The 26,105-nt window shown below is 35.3% G+C and overlaps 4 protein-coding genes across 6 annotated transcripts in view; 2 read left to right on the top strand and 2 right to left on the bottom strand.

The window, feature by feature from the left end:
* Positions 1-3,575, top strand: part of rols (rolling pebbles) — a 69,528-nt gene extending 65,953 nt beyond the window's left edge. For both annotated transcript variants that reach the window (XM_019057146.2, XM_072300126.1), the window contains 3 exons: positions 319-508; positions 1,085-1,185; positions 2,435-3,575. In XM_019057146.2, the coding sequence (XP_018912691.2) occupies positions 319-508; positions 1,085-1,185; positions 2,435-2,597 (454 nt within the window). In that variant the 3' untranslated portion in view covers positions 2,598-3,575. The remainder of the gene's footprint in view (positions 1-318; positions 509-1,084; positions 1,186-2,434) is intronic.
* Positions 3,576-4,122: 547 nt separating this feature from the next.
* Sirt2 (Sirtuin 2) lies at positions 4,123-14,138 on the bottom strand. The gene is made up of 8 exons (XM_019057129.2): positions 13,804-14,138; positions 12,707-12,834; positions 12,168-12,264; positions 10,674-10,906; positions 9,665-9,788; positions 7,758-7,950; positions 6,915-7,104; positions 4,123-5,530 (listed from the first exon to the last, which is right to left on the bottom strand). The coding sequence occupies exons 1-8, from the start codon at positions 13,817-13,819 to the stop codon at positions 5,375-5,377; spliced, it is 1,137 nt and encodes a 378-aa protein (XP_018912674.1). The 5' UTR covers positions 13,820-14,138; the 3' UTR covers positions 4,123-5,374.
* Positions 14,139-14,269: 131 nt separating this feature from the next.
* On the top strand, positions 14,270-17,843 carry LOC109040979 (uncharacterized). The gene is made up of 4 exons (XM_019057130.2): positions 14,270-14,524; positions 15,335-15,479; positions 16,511-16,648; positions 17,230-17,843. The coding sequence occupies exons 1-4, from the start codon at positions 14,421-14,423 to the stop codon at positions 17,818-17,820; spliced, it is 978 nt and encodes a 325-aa protein (XP_018912675.1). The 5' UTR covers positions 14,270-14,420; the 3' UTR covers positions 17,821-17,843.
* An 82-nt stretch (positions 17,844-17,925) lies between these two features.
* On the bottom strand, positions 17,926-26,054 carry Arl5 (ADP-ribosylation factor-like 5). 2 transcript variants are annotated; one of them, XM_072300128.1, is made up of 6 exons: positions 25,452-26,054; positions 24,687-24,920; positions 23,844-23,933; positions 22,496-22,704; positions 20,595-20,830; positions 17,926-18,726 (listed from the first exon to the last, which is right to left on the bottom strand). In XM_072300128.1, the coding sequence occupies exons 3-6, from the start codon at positions 23,887-23,889 to the stop codon at positions 18,678-18,680; spliced, it is 540 nt and encodes a 179-aa protein (XP_072156229.1). In that variant the 5' UTR covers positions 23,890-23,933; positions 24,687-24,920; positions 25,452-26,054; the 3' UTR covers positions 17,926-18,677. The 2 variants fall into 2 exon arrangements, with proteins under 2 accessions (XP_072156229.1, XP_018912678.1); XM_019057133.2 differs by lacking the exon at positions 24,687-24,920 and having other exon boundaries at positions 25,452-26,052.
* Positions 26,055-26,105: the final 51 nt, after the last annotated feature.

The raw sequence follows: 26,105 nt of genomic DNA, 5'->3' as shown, positions 1-26,105 counted from the left end.
TTGAGGGTTTTTGCAAAATTTTGCCAATTTCACGAAATTTTATGCAATATTACTGATTTGCGAAAGATTCATATTTGCATGTGAAAGCACACACTTACACACACAAAATGTATAACCTATCCTCTCTAAATGTCTAAAGGGGGGCAAGTTGAATTCTACCCTCTTGAAAGTGGTAAATTAGAAGATAAAACAAATGTTAAGCACAAATGTAGTACATGTGCCAAACTTCAGCCGCTGAGGCTGTTTAACTTCTCAGAGTTATTTCTTTCCCATCTGTCCTTGTAACCACCTGATTTGATTATTTTTTTCCGTTTTCAGGTTGGTGCTATTAAACAAACTGTTGGAAGATGGAAACTTCCTTTTCAGGAGAGGGCATTTAAAAGACGCTGCTCATCGTTACAACTATGCTTTGAACAAATTCCCATCAGTGGATAAATTAGATTCCACTTTCAAGCAATTAAGGGTCAACTTTCTTCTCAACTATTCAAGGTGTAAAAGGAAAATGAATGTGAGTAAATTTTTTTCCTACCAACTTGAAAGTTTTGTGAAAATTGTCTCTTACTGGGACAATTCTGAAAGTCTAGAAGCATCTCTAAAAGTTCCTCATATTTTTCTCAGACTTTGAATCAATACAAATGTTTGTTGCCAAAATGTATCGCAGATATCTCACAGGAACAAGTCAGTTGCACACGTCATAGAATGGGGTTTTGAAAATTTTATCATAGAAAATTAGCATGAAAAATTTGTCAGATTTGCCTCAACACTCGTGTTTAATTCAACCAGTTGGTAATATATTTCTCAGAAAAAGATGGTAAATAGTGTCAACCAGTGTGGTAATCATGACTTAATTTCATTGCCACCCCAGGCACTATTATTAGCTGATAAAGTGGCAATCACCTTTCTCCCTCTAAATTTGAAGCCTCCCCTACAAGATTTCCCACTTTCAGTTTCATCGTGAGGACTAAAACATGCAATATCGCTGTTTGTATGATTCTGTGTGGTTATCATGTTATTTTGTGGAAAATGAATTCTTTTTTGTCGATTGGTGAGGCTTCTTTTTTAATACTTCTGTTTTATTTTTCAGGATCCCAAAGAAGCTGTAGAGCTTGCCTCTCAAGTTTTAAAATTTAGACAAGACTCGTTTGAAGCATATTATGCACGTGCAAAGGCAAAAATTGACCTAAGGTCCGTATTCTTCTCTTTCAATACTCATAATTGTTGTAGGTTGTTAGGCAGCAATGCGAAAATACGATCATTGAACAGAGTTACTGTGAAATCAGTAATCACATTCATCTTTCTTGGGTTCAATTTTAAGTTTAGTGATGTATAGCTGTTGCAAGGCAAAAAATGGTAGTCCTTGCCCTCCTTTCTTTGGAAAAAACTGAGAGCCTCCCTTCCCTTCTCCCTTCTGCCCATAATCAATTTAAAATTTGATTTGGGAGGTTGGATGTGTTCTTATTTTTTACCCATTAAATTTTCCATTAAAAAATTTGATGCTGTCCTGTCACAAGCCAATCGGTGTTTAAAAGATCTTACATTTGATTGCCTTTCAAGAACAATTTTCAGTTAAAATGAATTTTAAGAGAATCACCTCAAAGTTTTGTTTTCTTATTTCTATTAGCTCAGCAAAGCATGACACAAGTCATCATGACCCGTCAAAATTTATTTTGCTCGTCCTAAGCTGTTAATAATGTCTGGACTTGATCACAGTTCACCCTAAGTTTTTTCCAATATCCCTCGCTGAGGCATGGTATAATACAGGCCTGGAACAGCGTAGGCAGATGAAAAAAATATGAAGGACCATGCATGGAATATAAAAAAATTTGGTGCTGGCTAAATTTTGATACCTTTAATATGATGTTCATTACGACCACATAGACACCATGCACTTTTAAATTAAACTTTTTATACGCTGACCTCGAGAAATCAGGGCTGTAAAGTGTATCTTCGGCAATTTTACACATTTCCTCTAGTAGAAATGTTGCGACATCTTATTGATAATCAAGTAAATATTTTGTTTCCTTGCAAGCCAAGAAGGTAAGACAGACAAAAATAATTAAATTCCTCTAAACGATATGAGTGTGTAGCAAAAGCCCTGCTTTTCTCAAGGTTTTCATTTAATAAATTTACCCTGCGTCTTTCTTAAAAATATAACCAGTCGTTCGTATTAAATTATACATGGAAAGTCAAAATTGACGCTTGATTTAATTAACCAATAACTGAGATTAACACAGCGCTTAATCTATTGCCTTTTAGCAATCATCCATTGAACCAACTACATAACTAAATTTTGTAGCAGTATTAACCTTTTTCTATTTTGAGTTTTGTTTATCAGTTTTCAGTAAGTTGTATTTTTCTTTTTTGGAATAAATCAGGGAATCTGAAGCTTGTGATAATTTTTCCCCTTTTTACTATCATTCATTTCTGTTTTCAGGCTACTGGATGATGCTGCAAGTGATATTGAAGAAGCTTTACATCTGGTGCCGTTCAGCAATAAGCAAGTTCATCACGCTCTAAGGAAATTGCAAGATGACATCAAAGTTATGAGTTGCCAAACTTCTATTGGAAATTTCAGCCAGTCAGAAACAAGCCTTTAATTTTGTTAAAATAAGTTATTTTTATCTCTCATAGAAGGTGCTTTTTTTCTCTGTTTGGAGATATTAATCATTGAATATTTTTATTGTTACAAAAAGTATGACCGAACGTTTGGAAAAAAATAACATTTTTCCCCTGCATTTACTCAAAGCTCCAGAGATTGTTAGTTTTGCTCTTAAATTTTATCCTCTTGCGTATATTTTTGTGAAAGAATTTGATTAATTTGTTCCTATCTATTTTTCTCATAACTTTTTAAATAATTTTTTTTCTGAAATTTATTTTGAACTGTTTGTTTTGTAACTTGAATTGTGCCTCTTAGCTAATAAGGTCTGAGTCAATGAAGTAATCTTTAATTTTTACTGGGTTCCTTCTGTCAAAGATTCCAGGACCGGTTCTACCAACTTCAGTCTCTGGTCAAATGTAATCTCTTGTCCTGGCAAAACTTAAAATGCCATTTTTGAGGCTTGTATGATACATTTAATGGTCCGACTTTACATGATGAGACATTTTAAAACTGAGTCTTAACCTCTGGTTAATATTTATCAGGTACTGAAAGTACGTGTCAAATTTTAGGTAGAGGCTAAACACACAACAAGAGGTGATGAATCCAGACTTTCAGAGATGACAAGGGCATTTAATTTCTTGAGTGCTATCAAATTTATTTAAGGCCCTATTTTGGAGGAAAAAAAGAAGTTGATTTTGAAGGCGTGTTTTTTTCTGAATGGATTCTATTTTTTCTTATTTTTAATGCTGTAATATCTGAACTTGATTTATTTATTGTGTTAATTGCATCAAAATGTCTATCTTTGCCCTATTTTCCTGTTGATAAACCAGCTAGTTTTTAGCTCCTCGCATTAATATCTCTCTGAGATGGCAAATGAAAGTGGCAAAGAAAGTTTTCCTTGTGCCTTTTCTGTTTGTGAGATGTGATTTTATTTTTTGTCTACGTTAAAATAAATTTTAGACTGATTTTTTATGTACTAATTTTGTTCTTATTTTTACTGGTCTAGAAACCTCTTTTAACATATGCTTGACACATTTTATGGCATTCACATTTTCTTGGCATCCCTAAAAACATAAAAAAATTAAGTCCATTGATAAGTCCAAAAATATTCGGCCAAATCATCAGACATATTTTCATTCACCAAACATATTTGGATTAGCTGATCAGCGAAAATTCGCGCCAAAAATAGGGGATTCAGCCTCTACAGAAAATGAGATCCCTCCATTCCTAGTGTTCTCGTGAAAACTACCAATTATACAGAAACTGACTGCAAATGAGATATGTGATCTGTTCTTACAACTTTCTTTCCTGATATTTCAAATTCTCACATTGCAAATTATTTACTCATCATCATATCTTTTGCATCCAATGAAAATGAAAATTTCTAGGCACTGCCGTTTTAGTATTTAAAGTAGGTATGCTGTAAAGTGGGTGTTTCCACTGCCAAAAACCACTCTCTATCGAGGAAATTGGATCACTAACTTTAAAACTTCATACTGGTGCAAGAAAAGAAAAACATCACAGAATTTAAAAGAGAATTTATTCAAATCATAATAATTTAATTCTGCCGAAAACAGAATAGCAGAAAATAATGAGAAAAGCTTTCAAAGGCAAACAATCATACTTGAATGGTCAAAAGATTCTTTGACATGTCGTAACTTTTTTTAATTCTTACGTCAAAAGTTTTGGTTTGGATCAAATATAGTTTCATCAATATAGAGTTCTATTAAGTTCATGAGATCATTTCTACATGTTTTTCATTCTTAATTGCTGCATTCTAAATTATTACAGTGAACCATTCATTCTATATTCTTTTGAATTTATGAGAAGCTGCTCCAAGCCGAGGAAAAGGAAGCCAGGGCAAAGAAAAGAAGTGGTACAGTCCATTTTTGTAGATTCTTAAAGGTGAGAAATCAAATATTAGATTTGAAAAATTAGGTGCTTTAGTAAAGCATTTCTCTCCGATAATATATTCACATAGTTCCTACTTATTTTCATAGAGGCAAATCACCTTTTCTTTACAACTAAAATTAAAATTTCCAAAAAAAAAAATAAAAAATTATGTAACCCCTTACTCATTATCCCAGATAAATCACAGATTAAGAAATCACTTAAGTATTCTAAAAACTTAGTCTAAAGGGGATATTTTGTTGCTTTTTATAATTTCTTCCCTAGATATGATTAGCAGGGAAGCAATCTCAGGAGCTTGATTTACTCACAATTTACATTAAAAAAAAAGAAAGAAAAAAAAAAAAAAAAAAAAAACCCCTGAAATCAGATTGGTCTAAAAATTTCATTTTAATGGTCCGAAAAGAAATTATAATTGAAAAAGAAATCATTTGAACTCAAATGATCTTCAAGAGTTGCTTTCTAGCTTTTGCATGGGTTTTAATTGCAATGTTAGAGATATAGCATACATATTCCCTGATACCGCATCATCACCTGTACAAGGAAATGAAAAGAAGCTAAAGAAAAGCTAGATGAAAGAAAGAAGCTAAATGAAAGAAGCCAAATGCTTCTTTTTGTTTCTCTGAAAGTTCTGCCTTGCAAATTAAGGGAAGTTTCTCTGTATTACAAGGTTCCATAAAATGAATCCTATAATGTACGGTTTAACAGATATCATAAAATAGGTGCACTGGAAATGACAGTTTGCTATTTAGGTATTCTATTGGCACAATTGACCTGAAATTTTAAAACAGAAGCTGCTTTGTGATGATTTAAAGCGAAGTTGCATACTTCATTGATGATCATTACCATACCTTCCTGACGCAGCTCTCATGAGTTTTTATCTGCTTCTTTGCTGGAGGATGATGAAACTTTTTTCAAGCAAGAGGCACTCTCTTCCTTCTTTTCATCTATTTCATCTTTTTGCTGTGACTGTTCTTTTTGTAGTCTGGCATGTTCTTCTTTGACCATTTTCTCTAGTTCACTCTGAAAAAGTATAGAGGATTTAAAGATCAATTTTGCTTGGTAACAAATTTTCCTGCAAAGAAGAGGTTTCTTTGAGTGACAAATCGTCTTCTTAGTCTAATATGCATATCGATAGGTATGGAACAATACATACTGGCATAACTGATAATTTTGGCGAAAATGAGAAGGTGACTTCACCGCATTCTACATTATAAATTACGCAAGCTAATATTTTTAGTTCTTTCCTATTCCACATAGAGGCGCTGTAATGACGCTGAAATGTTACAAAAATTGCAAACGTAACCTCAAAATCACAAAAATGGCAAAGTTCTTTCTTCCTCCTGAAAAATCTGCAGTTCGCAGATAGGTGTTAGTGTCTTTACCAACACAGATTTATATGTTATTGGCTCTCTCCTGCTGACAGCAAATGATGAGTCCTTGATCCACAGAGCATGAGTCCACACAGCAAGAGTAGGTGCGCAACAGAAAAATTAAAAAAGTACCGATGGAAGTTAACAATACCCAGACGAGCACAGCATGTTCTTTTTTCTTTTCATTGATATGCTGATTTAAAAGAGGGCACAAACATAAGGTGATTGGACTATAATCAAGGACTCATCATTTGCTGTTAGCAGGAAAGAGTATCGATGGCTAAAGAACAATAACATCTGTCTGCTAACTGATGATTTTCCAGGAGGAAGAAAAAACTTCATCATTTTTGTGATATTGAGGTTACATTTGCAATTTTTGTAACATTTCAGAGTCATTACGGCGCCTCTATGTGGAATAGGAAAGAACTAAAAACATAAGCTTGCGTATTTTATACTATAGAATGTGAAGGTGATTGGACTTTCTTGCAAACAACAAAACCAGGTCATACTCAAGTGACCTAGCCATTTTCATTTCTATGACGGTGAATAAGTGAAAAATATTTTTTACATTAAAAGAGCATCAAATCTGAGTTTTTTTCCTAATCGAGCTCCCTGCCAAAACATCGCAATTTCTCTGAACAAAATTCTAGTTGTTCTATATAGATACTCTGAGTGAAAGATCTCAATCCTTTTTCAGATATATTCCAGAGAAAGTACACTATTGCAACAGTGTCACAAGTATGGACCAGTCGGGATACCATCCCTAATTCTTACAGGTATCTATGAATATCGAACATTACTTCCTTCTGTAGCTACAAAAATATGGTGGTAATATATTTAAAAATGAAACAACTTCTGTATAATTTTTTATGCCCGAATGAATAAATGAAATACTCTTGTAAGGGTGAAAATAATACATGATGAGAGTATGTATTGCTTCATCGTTGAAGATGATAATTTTTGAGAGATACATCGTGTAGATTTTGTTCAGAGAATACATGAACGAGAATGAAGGCTTATAAATGGAGACTTACCTTCCATCCTAATTTATCTGCAAATTCAAGGCAAATATCATCACAGTCACCCAACCAAGCGACATCAGTAGTGTTTTGTGGCTCATTGAATTTCAAACCACCTGATAATAATCCTAAAAATGCTAACGCTGGATTCCTGGCTCCAACTTTTTCTCTGTTGATTAACAACCGTGGACAGTCTTTTGGCACTCTGAAAAAAAATTGAGGACTGTTTTAAGGCTCAATCCAAATACACAGCTATTCCACTTTATTGACCTTTTTTTTCTTTTTTTTTGAAACTTGAAAATTGGGTGGGCTCATTAGAATTACGTATTTCTTGGTTGTCCAAAATCATCTCTCAGACCAGTATATTTATGAACGTAAAATATGACATGATGAAGAATTAACTAACATGACGATGGTGAAACGGCAGAAATGTGCGTCAGGGGCTAACGGAGTTCCTGTCATACATACCTACTTTGTTTCTTCATGGAAAGCTACTAAAGGTAATTTTTCGAAAACTTTGATACTTTTTCTTCTCCATATAAAGAATATTCTATGAAATCTTCAAACCGTTGTATTAATTTGGTCTCTTTTAAAAAGTAAAATAGGAGTCAAGATTTTGAACCATCGCAATGGAAATACACATTTCTGCGGTTTCACCATCAATAAGCTTTTTGACTCCATTTATTTGTACAGAAGAAACTTGTTGTATACAAAACACAATGATTGGATTGCTATTTTTCTGATACCTTATCAAAGCATGTCCACTACCAAGTGAATAATCCTCCTTGAGTACACAACTGGCTCTTTACATAGTTTTATTACAGTAAAATACAAAATACAGAAATTTGGTCAACTTACTTGTCTACTAGCGTACAAAATGGCTGTACAACCAAGGAAGATCCTAGTATTATTAACAAGTCACAAAGGGGAAAGTCCTCCATGATACTGTGGAAAAATTTGGGAGGCAAATTCTCTCCGAAGAATACAATATCTGGTTTTACAACTCCTTCACAGTCCTCACATTTTGGTATTACTTCTGTCATTACAAACTCTAAAAAAAGAAAAAAAGAAATTTTCATATTCATAAAAAAAAACTGAACGTTTTAAAGGTAGGAAAATGCTGAATTACCTAGAGTTGTTCCATAATTTAAACAACTGTGGCAGAAATTTTGCGTTAGGAAGAAGCTGAACAGCATAGTTACCTGGATATAGTTCACAAAGAGCTACATATGAAAATGATAGGATTGATGAATTTAGACAAATTGAAATTAAGTACATATGATAAATTAAAATGTTATAAAAGGAGTAAGCATTGTGCATTATCTCTTAATGGGTCTGTTGCAAACTTTTTCTAGAGCAAAAATAAGAGTTGTTTCCTATAGATAATGCCTCAAAAATCACGATGAGGTGAACATTTTGTTAGAGGAGTCGCTCCATCGTCAGCAATATTCATCATGGCCGACGCTTGCGCAGTTCCGCACGTAATTCAAGGAGAGTTCAAGGTCAATCAAGGCAGGCGAGGAAAATATGAACGTAAACACGCCGATTGTTATCTGGTCTAATCCTGTTCAGGTGTTATCTTGTCCCATCACACGTTTTTTGGCGGATTGACGTCGGCCACGATGAGTATTGCCGACAATGGAACGACTCCTCTAACAAAATGTTCACCTGTGCCGTAGTATCGTTTTTGAAGCGGGAAGCTCAAAAAACCGTAAATTTCTTGCGCAGATTGTGAAGTTATGAGTGCATTTCAGACTTTGCCGATGCGCTCATCATGATTTTTGACGCAATATCTATAAGAAACAACTCTTAGTTTTGCTCTAGCAAAAGTTTGCAACAGGCCCATTGTGAAGGACCAAGCCCCTGCCTATTGAGCATGTAGCCCTTGATAATTTAGGCATGAGAGTTGACCAGTAAATGGACCCCTATACAAGGTAGAAATTTAGGCATTCTAATGCATGTTCCCTCCTTAAATTTAACGTGGAACACAATTCGTGCGAGTTTTCATTCTTACAACGTTTCAGCAGTGAAAAAGTTATGTTTCTTGGAAGAATAAGTTTTCCCTCTCATCTCAAGGTACACTGAAAAAAAGTTTTGTCATATGAACCGAACATTCAGTGTTCCACATCATCCTAAATATTCGGTTTGACAAATTGAATAGTCTGGGTGATTCGAAACACTGAATGTTTGGTTCACAAAACCAGACTTTTTTTCAATGTAGAAAGTAATCTTTAATGGAGGTAAAAATGAAGAAAGATTAATGTAACTTGAAGGGAAGGCTTGAGGCTATCTACCATTCCATAGCTGCACTTTTTTTAGAGGTCTTTTTCTTCTATTAACTTCTTTAAATTTAGAATAAGAATTAAAAATAATCTACTTACACCTTCAAAATACATAAAAGCAATTTTAGCAGTGAAGAATTTTTTACCTTTCCCACTTGCTGGTTACTTTGACCAGTGGTCCCAAATGAGAACACTTTAACAGTGAAACTGCAAAAATGCGTATTTCGATAGGGATGTTTCAACATCTCTGCTCTTATTTTACTTACTTCTTAAAGGAGATCATCAGGGTTTTAAATTTTTACGAAATATTTTCTAAATAGAGAGAAAAAATCACCAAAGTTTTAAAGAAATTTTCGATACAGTAAATAAAGTATGATAGGAAGTCTGCAACGCCACAAACCATATACATATTTCTGCAGTCTCACTATCTACTTGCTTTCAATACCTTCAGGATACATGAATAAAGTTTTTGCCATTTATTACCTTTCATCCATGACAATGAGTATTCTTTTCTGCAGTCTATGCAATGGGAGGTGTAAAATGTGCCATGAGCTTCAACAATTTTTTCCTCAGGTATACCAGCTACTCTTTCTAATGTGTCTATATTCTGAACAAGAGAAAAAAACATGCCTTCATAAAGAGAAAAAGATAGTCAATATTTGAAATGAAATTAACGTTAGAACAGAGGCGTGAAATAAAATGCTTGTGTAACAGAAATATTGTTTCTTCTTGACATACAATTTTTTGGAAAAATTCTACTTAAAGACTCAAAAACTTTTGAAATTTTCGATATAATACATTCAATTTATTTTTCCCTCTGAAAACAATATTACTTATTGTGTTACTTTCCTGTGACTTGAAATTTGAAAAAATTAACCTGCTCAGATTACCTCCTACAGGGTATCTACTGAGGTCCACAAAAATAAAATAAGTACTTTTAAAGTACTTTTTAGGTACTTGAGGAAAAATTTAAGTACCTCGCCTTGGGGAAAAATTAATTACATTTTAAGTACCTTTTCGCGACGTATTGGCAATTCTTCGATTTTGACACTGCCGCGCACTTTACTTCGGCTATTCCCGTGGCCTTTTCGGCTGTTTCCGACAAATCGAGGGAAATGCCTTGTTCTGATCCTCTACAACAACCGCGCTCTTACGGGCTGACATTGTACGAATACGCCAGACGGCCAATGCACAGAGGGTTGCATAACTATCAGGCGATCGAACTAAACGCACAGCACAAAATACGAAAAATTATGGACCTTCCGTGAGATTTACGTACTTTTAAGGTACTTACGGACCGACCTTAAAAAAGCGTACTTCTTCCAGACTTTACGGACTGGTAGACACCCTGCTCCTTTCAAACCCTTTCGAGTTTTTACAGAGGACAGCTTGGATTCATAAAATAATACATAATCTAGGTTTTATACCAAATTTAAGAGAACTCAGTTCAGAGAAGAACTGAGAATAGGTACAAGGTAAAATTATCACAAACCTGAGTATAATGTCGCAACAGCAGATTCTTTTCATGTAGTAATCGAATGAGGTAATGTGAAGGTGTTGGTTTAAACATCCCAGGGAACAGTTCCTTGGCGAGGGAGAAAAATGGCTGAGGGTTTGACTGGAAGTAATTGATATCAAATATAGCATCTGGGTAAGGGAGGTTGTACTTCTGCAAATTGTGATAAAGGCCAGAGCCTTTTGAGCGGAAGTCGGGTATTCCAGCAGCTGTAACAGGCAAAATATTAATCAAACATAAAGTTACGAACTTTTCGCAATTCATCACTTCCTTTTTCTTTTAGGGAACATATCGACGGTGTAAGTCGGCAATCACATAACTCGGTTTGCGACGTCGCAGACTTCCTGTCATACTATATTTTTTAAACGGAAAACTACTCAACGGCAATTCGTTAAAACTGCCGTGATTTTTCCTCTCTGTGCGAAGAAAATTCTGCAAAAACTTCAAGGAATGATGTCAATTTGTTCTCCTTTTAAAAAATAACATAGAGGCGGAGATTTTCAGACACCGCAAACGAGTTATGTGATTGCCGACTTACACTGTCCATATGTCTACATAGACTTTTGTCCATCTTCTTTAGCAAGCTGCAAGAGGTGACTGGTGTTAGTCATTTGTCTCTCCTTCTTTCATGATCAAAGCAAATAAGCGTAATTTGTTGAAGCTTTTTCTGAATGTTCTTTTAGATTTTACAATTCTCTAAGCAAAAAATTCCAAAAAATTCACCCAGTAGTTTCCTCTGTGAAACACACAGGAGCAGTGAACCTGCATTTGAGAAGTGCCTCTTCTGCACCTAATACCTTAATTTTTTGTGCGAAATTCAACAATAAATTGTTGGCAGCAGTAAGGGAGGGTTGTAGATGTGACGGTTGAGAAGTGATTTAATTGAACTTGTACAGAAAAAAAAGAGAAGTTTTGAAAGACCATCTAACAATTCATAATATTTCTTCAATATCAAAAATATTGACCTCATTTTTGGGAACATCCATTCCCTACTGGGCAGCTTCAAGAGCATGATTGTTATTATTAGTTTTTATTTTGTTTGACTCGCTAGGTATTACATCGTAAAATAGGAGGGCCATCTGGAAAGATTAGCAAATTTTGATTTCTTTTCAGCAACTATCAGTGCCAGACAAAATACGATTATAATATTAAAGTAATTGTGATACTCTCACTCTGGGTTGAAGTACCTAATGCAAGAGTAGTTCCAGCCAAAAAGAAAAAGAAGTAGTTCCTGGCTGCTTGAGCAACGAAGGCTTTTTGTCGGTACGCCACTCATGCATACCAATTTCTCCTTTAATTCTTCGCTCCCTCTCTGATGAGGAAGAATCCAACACAACCTTCTTCAAACATCTTGAGAGGTTTTAGAAACTTCTCCTCCACAACAGAAAAAAAAGAACAACAACAGACCATCGTTTGAGAGCAAGTGATTTAGATGCGGGAATGGTGTAAAGTTGCCAAATAAGAACTTACATGTTGATATGCCAGCACCAGCTAGAGTGATAATATTTTTGCATTTTTTGTCCTTGATAAACTTAATGATACCATCGATAGAGACTTCATCCAGTACCTAAAAAAAGAAAAAATCCGGGTAAGGAAGGTATCTCAACAATCAACAGATAAAATCAATCAATTTACCTAGAATTTGTGCTGAGATTTATTTGGCTTGATCTAAAAAATTGATTCTAGGGTGGAGGCTGTAGTATTTTACCTACAGATTTAGAAAATTTAGAAGAAAGAATATTTCGACGGTGTTAGTCGGCAATCACATAACTCGCTTACGGTGTCTGAAAATCTCCGCCTCTATGTTATTTTTTCAAAAGAGAACAAATTGACATCATTCTTTGAAGTTTATGCAGAATTTTCTTCGCACAGAGAAGAAAAATAACGGAAGTTTTAAAGAATTGCCGTTGAGTAGTTATCCATTTAAAAAATAACGTATGACAGGAAGTCTGCGACGACGCAAACCGAGTTATGTGATTGCCGACTTACACCATAGATTTACTACTTACCGATTCAGAGTTTTCTTCTGGTTTGACTCCAACGTTCAAACTCGCGAAACGTTTGTAAATTTCATCCTCTTCATCGGATGATGATCCAGGAGATTCTACTTTTGGTTTGACACTGCTCACTTCAGTACCTGAAATTTAAGAAATAATGAGACATGGAAAATGTGAGCGAGATGGAAAAAAAAAATAGTTGTTCTAGAGTCAACTATGACACTTGAGAATCACAGAAAATTATGTGCAGTGATGATGATCACTCATGATTCAAAAATTGGTTTGTGGCTGAAAATTCTTGGTGTTACAACCCAAGAGACTTGTTTCAGAATGTAACATCCTACATGTGTCATGTCTACCAAAGTGAGAATGCATTCCAAATCTCAGTAAGTAAAGAAAGTAGCACTCATGGAAAATTTAAGGACTGCATTTTCCACAACAAATCCTCAGACACTTCCACTTCTTTCAACAATATCTACACAGTCTATGACTCAGCATAACTCTCCCTCTGTCTGTTCAAACACACTCACAAAGTGTTTTCCGCAAGCCAGTAAGTAATTGGAAATTAAAGTCGGCACCACACGATATAGAAACACGATTTATCACGTGGTTAAAATGGGGCTTTGACATGTCTCATCATGCCAACATGGTTTCAATAGTCGCCCTGCAGATCGGTATACTTATTCAAATTTGGATCGAAGCTCCAATCTTCTTCTTTGGGATGTGCCTACAACTAACTCAGAAAAATCAGTACATTTTGCTTAAATCCTTTTAAAAGATCTGTCGACGCATCTGCATTTATAAATGGAAAAATATTGCTCCACACAGGACTGGCGAAATTGAGCCCGTTTCAGAAAACTTTGTCTCTATCCCTGTGTGCTCAGATAGTATGACTCCATACACTGCGCATATAGCGAAAAAGGCAAATTTGTCCGAGACTAGCTCTAATTCCTAATTTATTGCAACAGGGACAGACCCTACAATGGACTTAAAATACTTTTGTCCGATAAAGAGTAGGTACACTATTATGTGTAATTACTTAAAAAAATTTAATGCTTGACAACACCACTAATAAGTATCTTACATCAATCAATCTATCAACAACTTACTTGATGGCGAAGTCATGATGATGCTGTCAAAGAACTTCCTACATCTAAAAAGAAAACCGACCCAACGTTGAGCTTTTATTTTGAAAAAGTTAAATTTTCTGTGTGACGGTCATTCAAAAATCACTGATAATGTTGTGGCAAACACGAGGGGGGCACGGTACAATTCTGTGTGTGATCACGAAGTAGTATTTTTATAATGATAGAAGTGTAAATCAGAAGTAGATGTAATTCACTATCAGAGAAATCATGCAATCTAAATGCAAAGAATCAAAAAAGATGCAATGGCAAGCAAATGCAATTAATGCAACTCAACGATGATAATTGATAAGAAAATAAAAGTCGAGAGAGTGGGGTAGGGGTAGGAGGAGGAAGAGCAGGGCAGGAGGGGTAGCTGAAACTGAAGTTACTAACTAACCTGAAAAACTCAACTCTTATCAGCTGCGTGATGTTATCAGTACATTTAGTAGATTTTGTTTTGGTGGCATGTTGTTGTCCCTCCTCCCTTATCTAAAATTTTTATTTTTAAACCGAAGCCAAGTGCCAAAATCAACTGCTGAATTCTTACTTATGTGGGTGAAATGACTCTCTGAAACATTTGTGAAGTTTCTTAAATAATAATGACTGCTCCAGATTGTAGAGTTTCTGATTACATGCAAGTGTTTTGTTCATGGAAAAGTGCCTCAAAAAGTATAGCAGATTGTATCAAAATTCAGAGGAATAGGTTTGTCAGCTTTCCTTAGCTTTTTTTCCATGTATAAAATAATTATTACCTACTCTAGTTTAGGTAAGTTTTATCTGTGCACCCTCGATTGGTTTCTTTCGGGAGGTCCACTTAGTGATCCAACACGGGTTTTTGCTGCACTGCTCTCAATGTAGCGTCATGCATGAGTGAATTGGTCTTTTATCCAACATTTCCAATGTTCTTACACAAGAAATGATGCCAAAAACACTCTGTCATGATCTTTTAATATCATGATCATGTGATCTCTCGCTACTTTTCTTTGAATCGTAATTTAACTACGATAATAGTCAACTGAAAATAGATACCAAAACGGAACATTTTCCCTGCGAAGTTACACTCTGCTATAGATGCTCCACATAAGATTGTGTAGGGTTAATTTAGTATTCTATCAGATTTGATTTGCGGTCATGAAGACAAATTTCCCCTGCAAAATCAAACACTTTTAAATTGAGAATTTGAGCCTCCTCAAGCTTGAAAAAAGAATACTCAAATTTTAGACTTATCTCTAGAAATAAGTTCACTTGTCTTTTGAAATTAGGTTTCTAGAGCTCGCGCATCGTGTGTTGAGACAAACGTCAAAGTATTGCTTATGTCACCATTCACCAGTGGTGCCACCTGACTACATGTATTGACCTGTTGAGTGGTGCGAATTCAGAGCTAATCGGAGATTGACGTTTGTCTCAACATACGATGCGCGAGCTCTAAATCCCTCCAGATCATTGATGAATCCATGCTTACCCTCACAGTAGTCATTTTATTTCCTTGTAATGGAATTATTATTTTTTTCAGTTCCAAAGTTTCCTTAGATGATGTCGTTGACTTTGAAAGATGCATACAATTATTTGCAAATGATAGTTCAGGATTTGCACCTTGCACAATCAATTTTAAATTGGAAAATAACTGGATGATCACCAAAATTGCCATAGCTTCTGAGGTATGTACCATCTGTGTTTTTACCTTCCAGCTTGAATTTCAATGAATTCTTTGCCAGATTGTTAGAGTCCACGCCAAATACATTTACGCATCTTTAGACTGTGACAGGAGATGATCTGTCATCACTTCTTTATGTGAAGTAAATGGAAAAATCAAGATGGCAGATCTTCTGTGGCAGTCTAAAAGTGCGCTAACTTATTTTGGCGTCTTTACTTACAATATAGTCGGATCAATTTTTTGTGAGGTAATCTTATTGAAAAGAAAAAAATTGCTGGGAATACCTATGTCCATAAATGTTTTTTTTTCTTCTTCCTCTTTTCCAATCTAAATGGAAAATTGATTTTAAAAAAATGTATTTCATTAAGTGTAACACTGAATGAAAAAGACTGAACTAAGTAGGCAGTGGTGCCAATGGTCTGATATGATCTCTTTTGTTTCTGTCATAAATAGTTTATGTTTTACTACTTTTGCCGCACGAGGCTAGACCTCTTGGCAAGTTTATTTTGTAGTGGCTTTAACTTAATCACTGCATTATATATTTTCTTTATTAATAAATGAAATCTGAATCTGAAATCTGGAAAAGGAAGAAAACTTAACATACAGCGTGTTTTAGACTATCCGTGCCAGGCTTCTTTGAGAGAAGAGAATTTGCCACCTTAAACATTTTTACTTGATACCAAATACCTTACCCGCTTAATAAAAGGACTTAACTACAATACGCAATAAACGCTGCCGTCTATATAACTCAGTGCTTTCCCGCCCTCATCTCTAAATGTAGTTAAACCCTTTTGTCAGCCGAGCAATGAATGATGGTCATTAAGGAATGTAAACCAATGTTAAAATTTTCTCTCTCAGAAACCTTTGCTGATAGCTTACAGTGATAACTTTCCTATCCTTCTATGACCCCCTCTTCGCCTCTTCCTTGGATGGCTACAACTTTTGACTCAATATTTATTTTTCCATATTTTTCAATTTTTTAACTTTTTTTTATTATAAATTATTGCTAATTTTATACCTACTTCATTTTTTTAGGCTAAAATCTTTGAACTTTATGGCTCAGGGGAGGAGTACATAGGGACTCATCATGCTGAATATATTGATACTATCGAAGATATGGAAGTATTCTTAACTGAAATGGATGTTGCTCTAGCCAATGAATGTACATTGAAGGTAATGATTTCAATCCTTTTTATCACTTAATAGTAATAAAAAAATAAAGGAAGTACTTGAAATTTCAAATGAAAGTTGAACAGTGTCTTGACATAGATTATAGATATAATTTTTTTGATGATGCATTCTTCGGAGATATTAATCAGTAGACTGAAGATTGGACACATGTCGAGCTACAGTGTACTTTGATTATAGTCTACAACATGAAAAGTGGCAGCTAAGGGGCTGAGCTAGTGACTTTGCTAGTGGCTTGAGATATTCCTTTCAGTTTTAAACGTGGGTATATTCTGAGCATCTGACCAGGTCAAAAATGGCAGAACGTACAGTCTGGATGACTTTGGTAATTAATAGTTAAGGTATTTGCGTAATTATAAAGGTGAAAAAGGTATGAAACTAACCAGAATAATGGTTTGGTAGAATGGAAGATTCCTAGACATGAATATGGGATGTCAGTACTTGAATGTTCAGAAGGACCAGGGCCTCAGGCAACTGAATAAAAAAACCTGAATGGCTTGTTCTAGTCTTACGAAAAAGTTTTACTAGTATGTTTACCGATTATTTATTTTTTCTTTTTGTTACAGCTTGCCAAGACAAAAAATAGAAACTGTATGTGGGTATATGGAATTTACATCTCAGTTGCTGAGTTGAACCCCAGTCCAACGAAACCAGGATTGGACCTAAATAAAGTAGAAGAACGTTTGAAAACGTCAAGCCAACCTTTGACGGACAAAGCATTCAAATGTAAAGAATTTTTGAAGATGTACAATTCAAACTTGCCTAGTATATCACACACTAAAGTTCCTGATCCCATACTCATTTTAAAGATGTTGGAAGGTGAATTTCTGAGTTCCTTGCTCTCTCAATCAGATAGTTCTAATGGAACTAGTCCGTTTCCCCTTAGCTCTCTTCTGTCTAAAGATTCTCACCACACCGCTTCCTCCGAACGAAGAAACAGCCATTCTTCTGCTCAAGAAAGTGGCCTTTGCTCTGAAAATGAATTTGCCATGGCACAAACTGAGTTAAAGTATTATTTGGATAAGAAAATGATGATGCTTGAAAATAAGTTGACGGCGATGATAAATTGTAAACTCAAATCAGTAGAAGAAAAATATTCATCAAAAGTGGATAAAATTCTTGATTTACTAGAAAAAATGAACTGTGTTCCTGAATAATAAATTATTTACTTTGCCTCACATCTAATTTTTTTTCAGTTTTCAAAGGTAAAACGCTACCGGACTCCTAATAGAAACAGCAGCCTGAAAATAATTTTCCAAAAATAGTTGTGTAATGCATTTATTTACAAAATATTTACAAAAACAAGCATTTGCGAGTCTAGGTGATAACTGCGAAAGTGATGAGAATTTACAAATCAAATTTACAAAGAAAAATTAAAATAAAAAAAGAAAAGAGTTTGTTACTTAAAATTTAATTTATGAAACAAAGAAAAAAAACTTAAATTAAACATCCTGAACAAATTTTTATCATAAAATCTAAAATAAAAGGACAACAATTGAAAAGACAATTAACATAGAAAAGACCTGATCACTTACAGAGGATAGTCATAGGGCACATTTACTTCGTTGAGTTGAAAACATCTAGGGGCACAAAATTTAAAGTGGAGAAGAAATACAACTTTGTTTAATAGTTTCAAGTGTAAAAATTGGACTTATCCCTTTTCAAGAAAAACCACTTTACACATGGGCATGCCAAGTTGAAAATTAGACATTTAATAAAAAGCCAGAGTATAGAGTTTTGACGTTCACTCCTTCTTCCGCATGATTTGAAAAAAAATTATCATTCTATTACGATATCATCCTCCTTTCTTGTTATAAAAAGGGAAAGATTGAATAATTAGAAAAGTTGAAATTCACAGGCATATCATAAATACAATTAAATGTGATGAAACGTATTTGATTGAGGAAATATAAAGAGAGGAGCATATCATCCAATTGTGGGTGTGTAGAAGAGATTCACTGAGAGTTATGTCTTTTCCGGATTGGAAGCTTTAAGTTTTCCCAAGTGGAGAGGGTCATTTCCGCTTCAGATGACTACAAATCCATTCTAGACCTTGATACAACCTGCAAAGTAAACAAAGCGACAGAAATGAAACCACTTATGAGTAAGGTTGGAAGGAAGTTTTCACTGTTTGGCATTGGATAACGTGTTAAAATAAGCCTGTTGCAAACTTTAGCTAGAGCAAAATAATAAGTTGTTCCTTACAGACAATGGCTCAAAAATCAGATGAGCGGATTGGAAATATCTGAAATACACTTCTGACTTCACGATCTGCGTAAGAAATATACGTTAATTTAAGCTTCCCGCTTCAAAAACGATACTACAGCGGAGGTGAATGTTTCGTAAGAGGAGTCATTCGATCCAACCCTTGCGCACTAGGATGCTACACATTAGTCAAGATGACTGATGTCGATGATGACTCCTCTTGCGAAATGCTCACCTATGCTGTGGTACAGTTCTGAAGCGGGAAGCTTAAAAAACGCATATTATTTACAAAGATTATGAAGTTAGGAGTATATTTTAGACTTTCCCGATGCACTCATTGTGATTTTTGAGCCATTCACCATAAGAAACAATTTTTTTTTTTTTTTTATGCTCAAGCTGAAGTTTGCAACAGGCCCATTATTTCCAGAAGGAAGAGTAAGTACATGCATTTTACCACAACCTGCCTCTAATCCTCCTTCAGCCTGAGTTCCTTGCCAAATTCTGTTTCTCCCTAAATTTTATTGCTCAAAATCGACTTTTATAAAATCATTAGAAAATATTTCAGTCGTGGCCAGTCATTCTTTACAGGATGGGAAGTTTTGATACCGATTTTTCCCTTTTCATCACTACTAGCTACCATTCTTTATAAATATTCTTGTAACTCTTTCCGCAAATAATATTCTGCCTCCAAGCTTCTGAGCCTTTGCTAAAACTTTTTTTTATTATTTATTTTTTTTTTTTTCACGGAGCGCTTATGGGAACAGGCATGGATTCAAAATTACCTCATTTAACGCAGAATTTTGTTATAAACAGGTTTGACTAAAGTATAAATCCTATCATAATCAAAATTAGTTTCATTTTAACTGAATGACGATAAAGTATGTAACGCCTATAGTACATAACGCCTAAAACGATAGTAGATTTTGATTTGCGGTCTGAGCAAGTCTTTCTCAAACAAAACCTAGTAGCCTTTTAAAAGGGGTTAGCGATCCCTTGCCTAATAGGGACAACATGAGAATTTCAATTGGGAACCCCTATTCATGAATACCCTGTTGGAAAACAAGGAATTTCTTTGTAAAAACTACAAGAACTGTTTATCATTGTTTTAAAATTGCAGAAGGTGAAAGTTCAAACTGACGATACTAAGATTGCCTTTCAGAAACAATAATTAATAGCTACCAACAAGGTACTACATGACAGGAGTTACCATTTGAAATTGCAAGTTGTCCTCTTCTCCTGATGAATTGGAGGGTAGGGGGTCAGCAAGCTGTTTATTTAAATTGATAAACAAAGTTATAGACAAAGACGACAAAAGGGATATGGTGGTATCCTACTGGTGGAAGTGGGTGGTTGCAATAAACAAAGGAGCTAAGTAACAGACTAACTAACGGCAACCTACAAGAGATCAGACAGTAAGTCCATCATTTTCCTCCTCAGTCTGTAAAAACCACAAGTTGTAACCAATAAGATCACTCTATACACCCTATGTCTTCTATGTCTGTAGCTTTGTCTATCAATTTCAATAATCAGTCAGCTGGACTCCTCCCCTACAAGATTCTCTTGTTTACATGAGGAATTTCTGTCTGAGGCGCATGTCAATACTCACATCCATGCCCAAGACGTTAACAAGTACTCAAGCTTTATTACCACCCTGTATGGAAATGATTTCCAAATGGATTTTAAAATTAGCAAGAATATAATAGCAAAGCTAAATATGAGAACTTACCCTTCTCCAGTAAGAGCGCAACAAGACTGGATATGCCATTGTTGTTTCTTAATTGAAGTTAAATCTAATTGTTTGCTGATTTCAGCAGCTGTCATGGACCCTTTAACATCTTGTTTGTTAGCATAGATTAGAACTGCAGCTTTAGATAACTCATCATGGTTTAGCATTCGATAGAGCTCTTCTCTCGTCACTGAGAGTCTTTCTCGATCTGTCGAATCGACAACCATTATGATAAACTGAAACAAATATAAGACAAACTTAATGAGGAATGCAAGGAAAGCTGACAAATAAATCAAGAGAAATACAACAAAATACAAATTGATAGACTATCAAACACTAAAAAATTAAATAGGAAATAAACCTCAGATAATGCGGCACATAATAATATAACATCCGCACTGCCGATAATAAAAAACACCGATCTGAGCAGTTAAAGTTACTTAAATATCTGGAACATTTAAGGATAGAAGGATATAAAAGGTACTTGAAGGAATTCGTCGTTTGCACGAGTTACAAAATCGCGTTTTGATGGTTTTAGCTTACGAAGTTGCAAAAATTAATAAGATACATCCAAACACAATCTCCAAGTTCAATATCAACGGTGATATCCCCTTTTCAAAAACCACAGTGCATGACATCATTCACTGCCGTAGCGCATTCTATGGTTGCTGCCACCTTAGATTCATCTGTTGATGATACACACATTAGCACTGGTTGCTCGGCGAATGCACTGCCACGGTGGATGACATAATGTGCCCAGTTTTGGAAGGGTGATACCTCCATTGATATTGGACGTGGAAACTTGGTTTCTGTACAATTTTTAATATTTTATTTTGATATAAAATCCGAAATTGTCAAAGCATAAGCTGTGATTAGTACAACTGATCCATTTAAGATTTTGTTTCAAAACTTGGATTCACACCCAGATTCTTAGAAGAAATCAATACGCTAACCATGGAGGGCTCAGAGGTGGTCACTTTCAGTTTAAATGCTGAGTTTCTAAATCTTCCAAAAAGATCTTTTTAAATGCCTCCTGACCATCAATAGCACTACTATAATTAAATCTAGGCTCGCTTTTGTATCAGATGCAGTGGCTCAAGGCTTGCCACACGATCAAAATGTTGTCAGTTTGATCCCTGCCCAAATTTACTTTTTACCTCCAGAGAAGTTTTGGTTTAAACTATTTTTATTCGTAAACCAAAAGAAAGGAGAAGTTCTGGAGAAAATGTACTTTCATGATAATGAAAAAAATGCTTCGCAGCCCATGACAAGGTATTCATTTAAACAATTACAGAAGCAAGTAACAGCAGAGAACAACATTCATCTTCTTTTAGAAGGATAAAACCGTGCACAAAGTTTTCAAATTTGTCTAGTTTTTTTTTTTTTTTTTTATTAAACAAAAGAAGGTTATGGTGTTTCCAGCCAAAATGTTTTGGTGTCATTTGTGTTTTCAGCCTTGTTACCTCCTGCTGTAATTGTTTAAATGAATTAAACTTGCTATCTCCGAATCATGAGACAAGAGCCATGCCATCGCATTGTGTGCAACATTTAATATGAGTTCAGTGGAGATGAGGCTCCATCAAGGAACTTTTCACTCAAAACAGTACAGCAAATCTTCTAAAGCAGAGGAAGTTAATGCTATAGACTTGGAACAGTATTTGGTTCGGTATGTGTTGCTCATAGTTGAACAAGTGTATAAATTTTCAAAAAAGACCTTCAACTGTTCCTGACCATGGCTAAAGGCCAGTGGAGCGTTAAGATAACTTTGCCCTTTTTGCTGTATGCGTAGAGTAGAGAATTCCCTATTCCATCCATAGAGCAAAAGAGGCAAAGTTATGTGAAACGGGCTCTACATTCATAAAAGAAACCACAGAAGATTCACTTCAGACAATGTTAATTACCTCTGTATTTGTGTAGTAGGTACTCCAAGCAGCTCGAAGCGACTGCTGACCTCCTAGATCCCACATGATGAAGTGAATATTCTTCCATATCACCTCTTCTACATTTGATCCGATTGTTGGAGATGTATGCACAACTTCATTCATTAGAAATTGATACAGAATCGTTGTTTTACCAGCGTTATCTAGACCAACTATCACTATTTTGTGTTCTGAAACAAGCAAGGAGTCGAGTCAAATGCTGAACAAATTTTAATATTTCTTCAGGAAAATCTCTTTTACGTACCTCAGCAAATACACTCTAGAGCAGGGGCAGGGAGGCGATCCGCTCCTTGCAATACGCCCTGGGGACCTCGCGGCCATTTGTTTTTTGAATCATCGATTTTTCCCCGTAAGGTTGTAATTTTCCAATCCTTTTCAGTCACTGCAAGACCCTAAAATCCTTGAATATTTGTCTCTAAGAGCTATAAAAGGTCCCCTAAAGCTTATAATACATAATATACAGGGAAATGTAGTGGGCTCTTGGGGCCCTCGAAGAATCCTGGGTGTGGGTTATTTTGAAGTTCAAATACTCTTGAATTAGACTTCAAAAATGCTTAAAGTTGCGTTTTAAGAGTGTGAAATGTTCAAAATTTCCTGGGGGAGGAGCCCTCAAATGTAGGTTGCCTCCTAACTTTTCGATTGCCAGTCCGCCCCTGCTCTAGAGTATTTTTATTTTTTTAGAAATAGGAACAAGGCATTCATAGGAAGCAAACTTTAGGAAAAAATATGCAGAGCTTTTACTAGCATATGTGGAGTCTTGGTAATACACTTTATATTTAACTGTTGCACGTATTTCAGTTGCAGTATTTTAGCAAAACTTAGGAACTTACTTTTTGAAAAATTAAGTAAACAAATAAATTTAATTGAGTATTGTGGCACACAAGAGGAAAATCAGATTTTACTTCGACTTGTTTCCATTGAAAAATGAAGTTGTGAATGACACAAACTGAAATAGGTATACTTTATCTTTTAGCTGACCACCGCTCCATTCAGTGAAAATTCACTTTTGACACAACTGAAGCGAAAAAGTTATTGCATTTGATTTTTCAATCTTAGGCAATACTTTTCTCTACAGCCTACTCCTAGTTTTGTTTTCTCAAATTTGAAAGAAATATTTTATAGGCGCAGCAACTTCGGAACTTTAGTTCATTTCTGGAAAAAATTGAATAGTCCTGAAGGTAACATAAAAAATTAAACACGATCGAAAAAAAATTCCTTCTCTTGTCTCATAATTTTTCAGAACCTGGGCACCTCCAACTTCAATAGCAATTCAAAAGAACTGAAATACTGGTAGGTAATCGTAGATTACCTTCTGTTCCAAAGAGACTCCATATTTTTGAAAATAATAGCCCCATATTTAGCTGCTCTTGAAGAATCTCTCAAACTTTTCATCCGGAATCTGTAAAATTAAAAATAAAACATTGTAAGTAATTGCTGCTTTGGACACAGGGGGCATGTTAAATGGTGTTACTTCGAGAAAAAAATGACAAAATATTGTAGAGGGCAACAGATGATTGGCAGTTTACTAACTTTATGATTGAAAATAAATACAGGACTCAAGGTGGGAGATCATAGTTGACACTGTAGCATTGAAAATAAGTACAAGGATTGAGATGAGGGATCTCTCGTCTCATTCTAAAAGTTGGTGAACTTACTTCAAATGGATTTCATCAGTTTCAACAATAGTACTAACAGATCAGGAAGAGAATATGATCAATAGTACTTACTGTGCACTGACCTTGAAAAACACTGAAGACTTAGAATCTATGAAAGATAGTTTTTTACTAGTTGAATTTGTTGGCAGCCTCTGAAAAGGCATCATTACTCAATAATATCTTTTAAAGGCAATGAGGGCGTAAGTAATGATGGAGCCCATATGGTTGTTAATTAACAGCCATTCCAGAATAATAGTTTCTAACGATTAGGTACGTTATGAGGAAAACAATCAGATGAAATAGTATCAAAATTTTTCATGGAGGGCCACGACAATTAATATCTGATTAATCCATCACTACCCTAAAAATTTGAAGTTACAGATTTTTACAGCAGTTCTACAGTTAACACACTTTTGATTATTTTTTAGAAATCTTAATAGCGGTCCTGAGAATCACTATGGTCTGCCTTAACAATTACCATTTGCGCATTTGCATACCTACACATCTACGGACAGCATCAGGAATTAAAAAGACTGTCTCACGCCAAAGAGATGCTTAAAAACTCTTAAACAAAGGATTTCAAGAGTTCTATGGCCTTCCGTCACTTTGTAAGGTTACACATCCTGAGAATAAGAACTAAGTCAGGTTCCATTAAAATAGCCCAGGGCGTGAAAAGTTCGATTAGAGAGATAATTCATTGGTAGGCTGGATCATGGTGTACTGGATGATTACTGCACATGATTGACATTTGAGAAAACTTCAGTACTAGTTACTTCGATTCAAAACACCCTAAGTATCGATTGTATACGATTCAACAAGTGTCAAAGTACTGATAGTGTACTGAGTGGCTGAATGTAGCTGCTTACAGGGCTGAATATCTCTTGGGGGCAGAAAGAATGAGAAAAAGGAGAGTAAAACTAAAAGAAAAAGTTGAAAGCCCACTGATATTGAGAGAACAAAAACCAAGTTCCTGATAATATGTAATGGGGGTACATATCCTTGACCGTTGCGATTTGGACAAGAATTCATCACTCACCTTGTTAAAGCTTATCAAAACAGAGAATTATTGATACACAAATCGATTCAACTAAATGGACGAGTATCATAATCCAGGCGCTGTCACTGAAACTTTCAATATTGATAAGGTGCTTGATGGCTACAGTGACAGTTTGCAATTACAAAGAGACCTGTGAGAGTGATGCACTCCAGATGGCAAAATTAAACACATTTCTCAGAGAAAATTAATGGGAGAAATGACTTACTTTCAAAGATTTATAAGAGGTAGGAGCTGACTTTCACCCAGGAAGTGGTTTGGATAATGTATTGATCTGAATTTCATAACCACTTGCATCCTAAATTACTATCACAGCAGATGAATTCTGGGCTAGGCAAACATGTAGAGGGATTGATCTTCTGAAAATTTTGAGCAAACAATCATTGATCCGAAATTGCGACCTGTGGTTTGATCAGAACTTTTGGATGGAGAGAACCTTTGACACAGCCATAGGAGATGAACGCTCTCACGAATAATCAGGGGGCTAAAGAAATTACACTGCTGAAAACACGCACTTTCACTTTGTATACATCCACTTCACGAGAGGGACAAAGAATTGAGAGTCCGAGTGAATGAGATCAAACCGAATGGAACATTTCCCGTTCAGCCATTTGGCTCAATGTCGATTAGTGATCAGGTGATCAGAAATTATCTCACAAGTGTCCAATTTCAGTTTCAAGGTATAAGGGAAGTAAAATTCATTTGTGTACTCGAATAACAAATGCTAATCAGGCTGGCTAATCCAACTAATCTAATCAAAGTTGTGAAGGGGACATGGGTTAGGAAACCTTACTTGACGCCATGTTGTTGACGTTCTCTGGAGACGTAGATTATGGAGACTGAGGGCAGAGGGGGTAAAGAG

Source organism: Bemisia tabaci, chromosome 4 (assembly GCF_918797505.1).
Source record: "Bemisia tabaci chromosome 4, PGI_BMITA_v3".
NCBI lineage: Eukaryota > Metazoa > Arthropoda > Insecta > Hemiptera > Aleyrodidae > Bemisia > Bemisia tabaci.
This window is presented reverse-complemented; position numbering and strand designations above follow the sequence as displayed.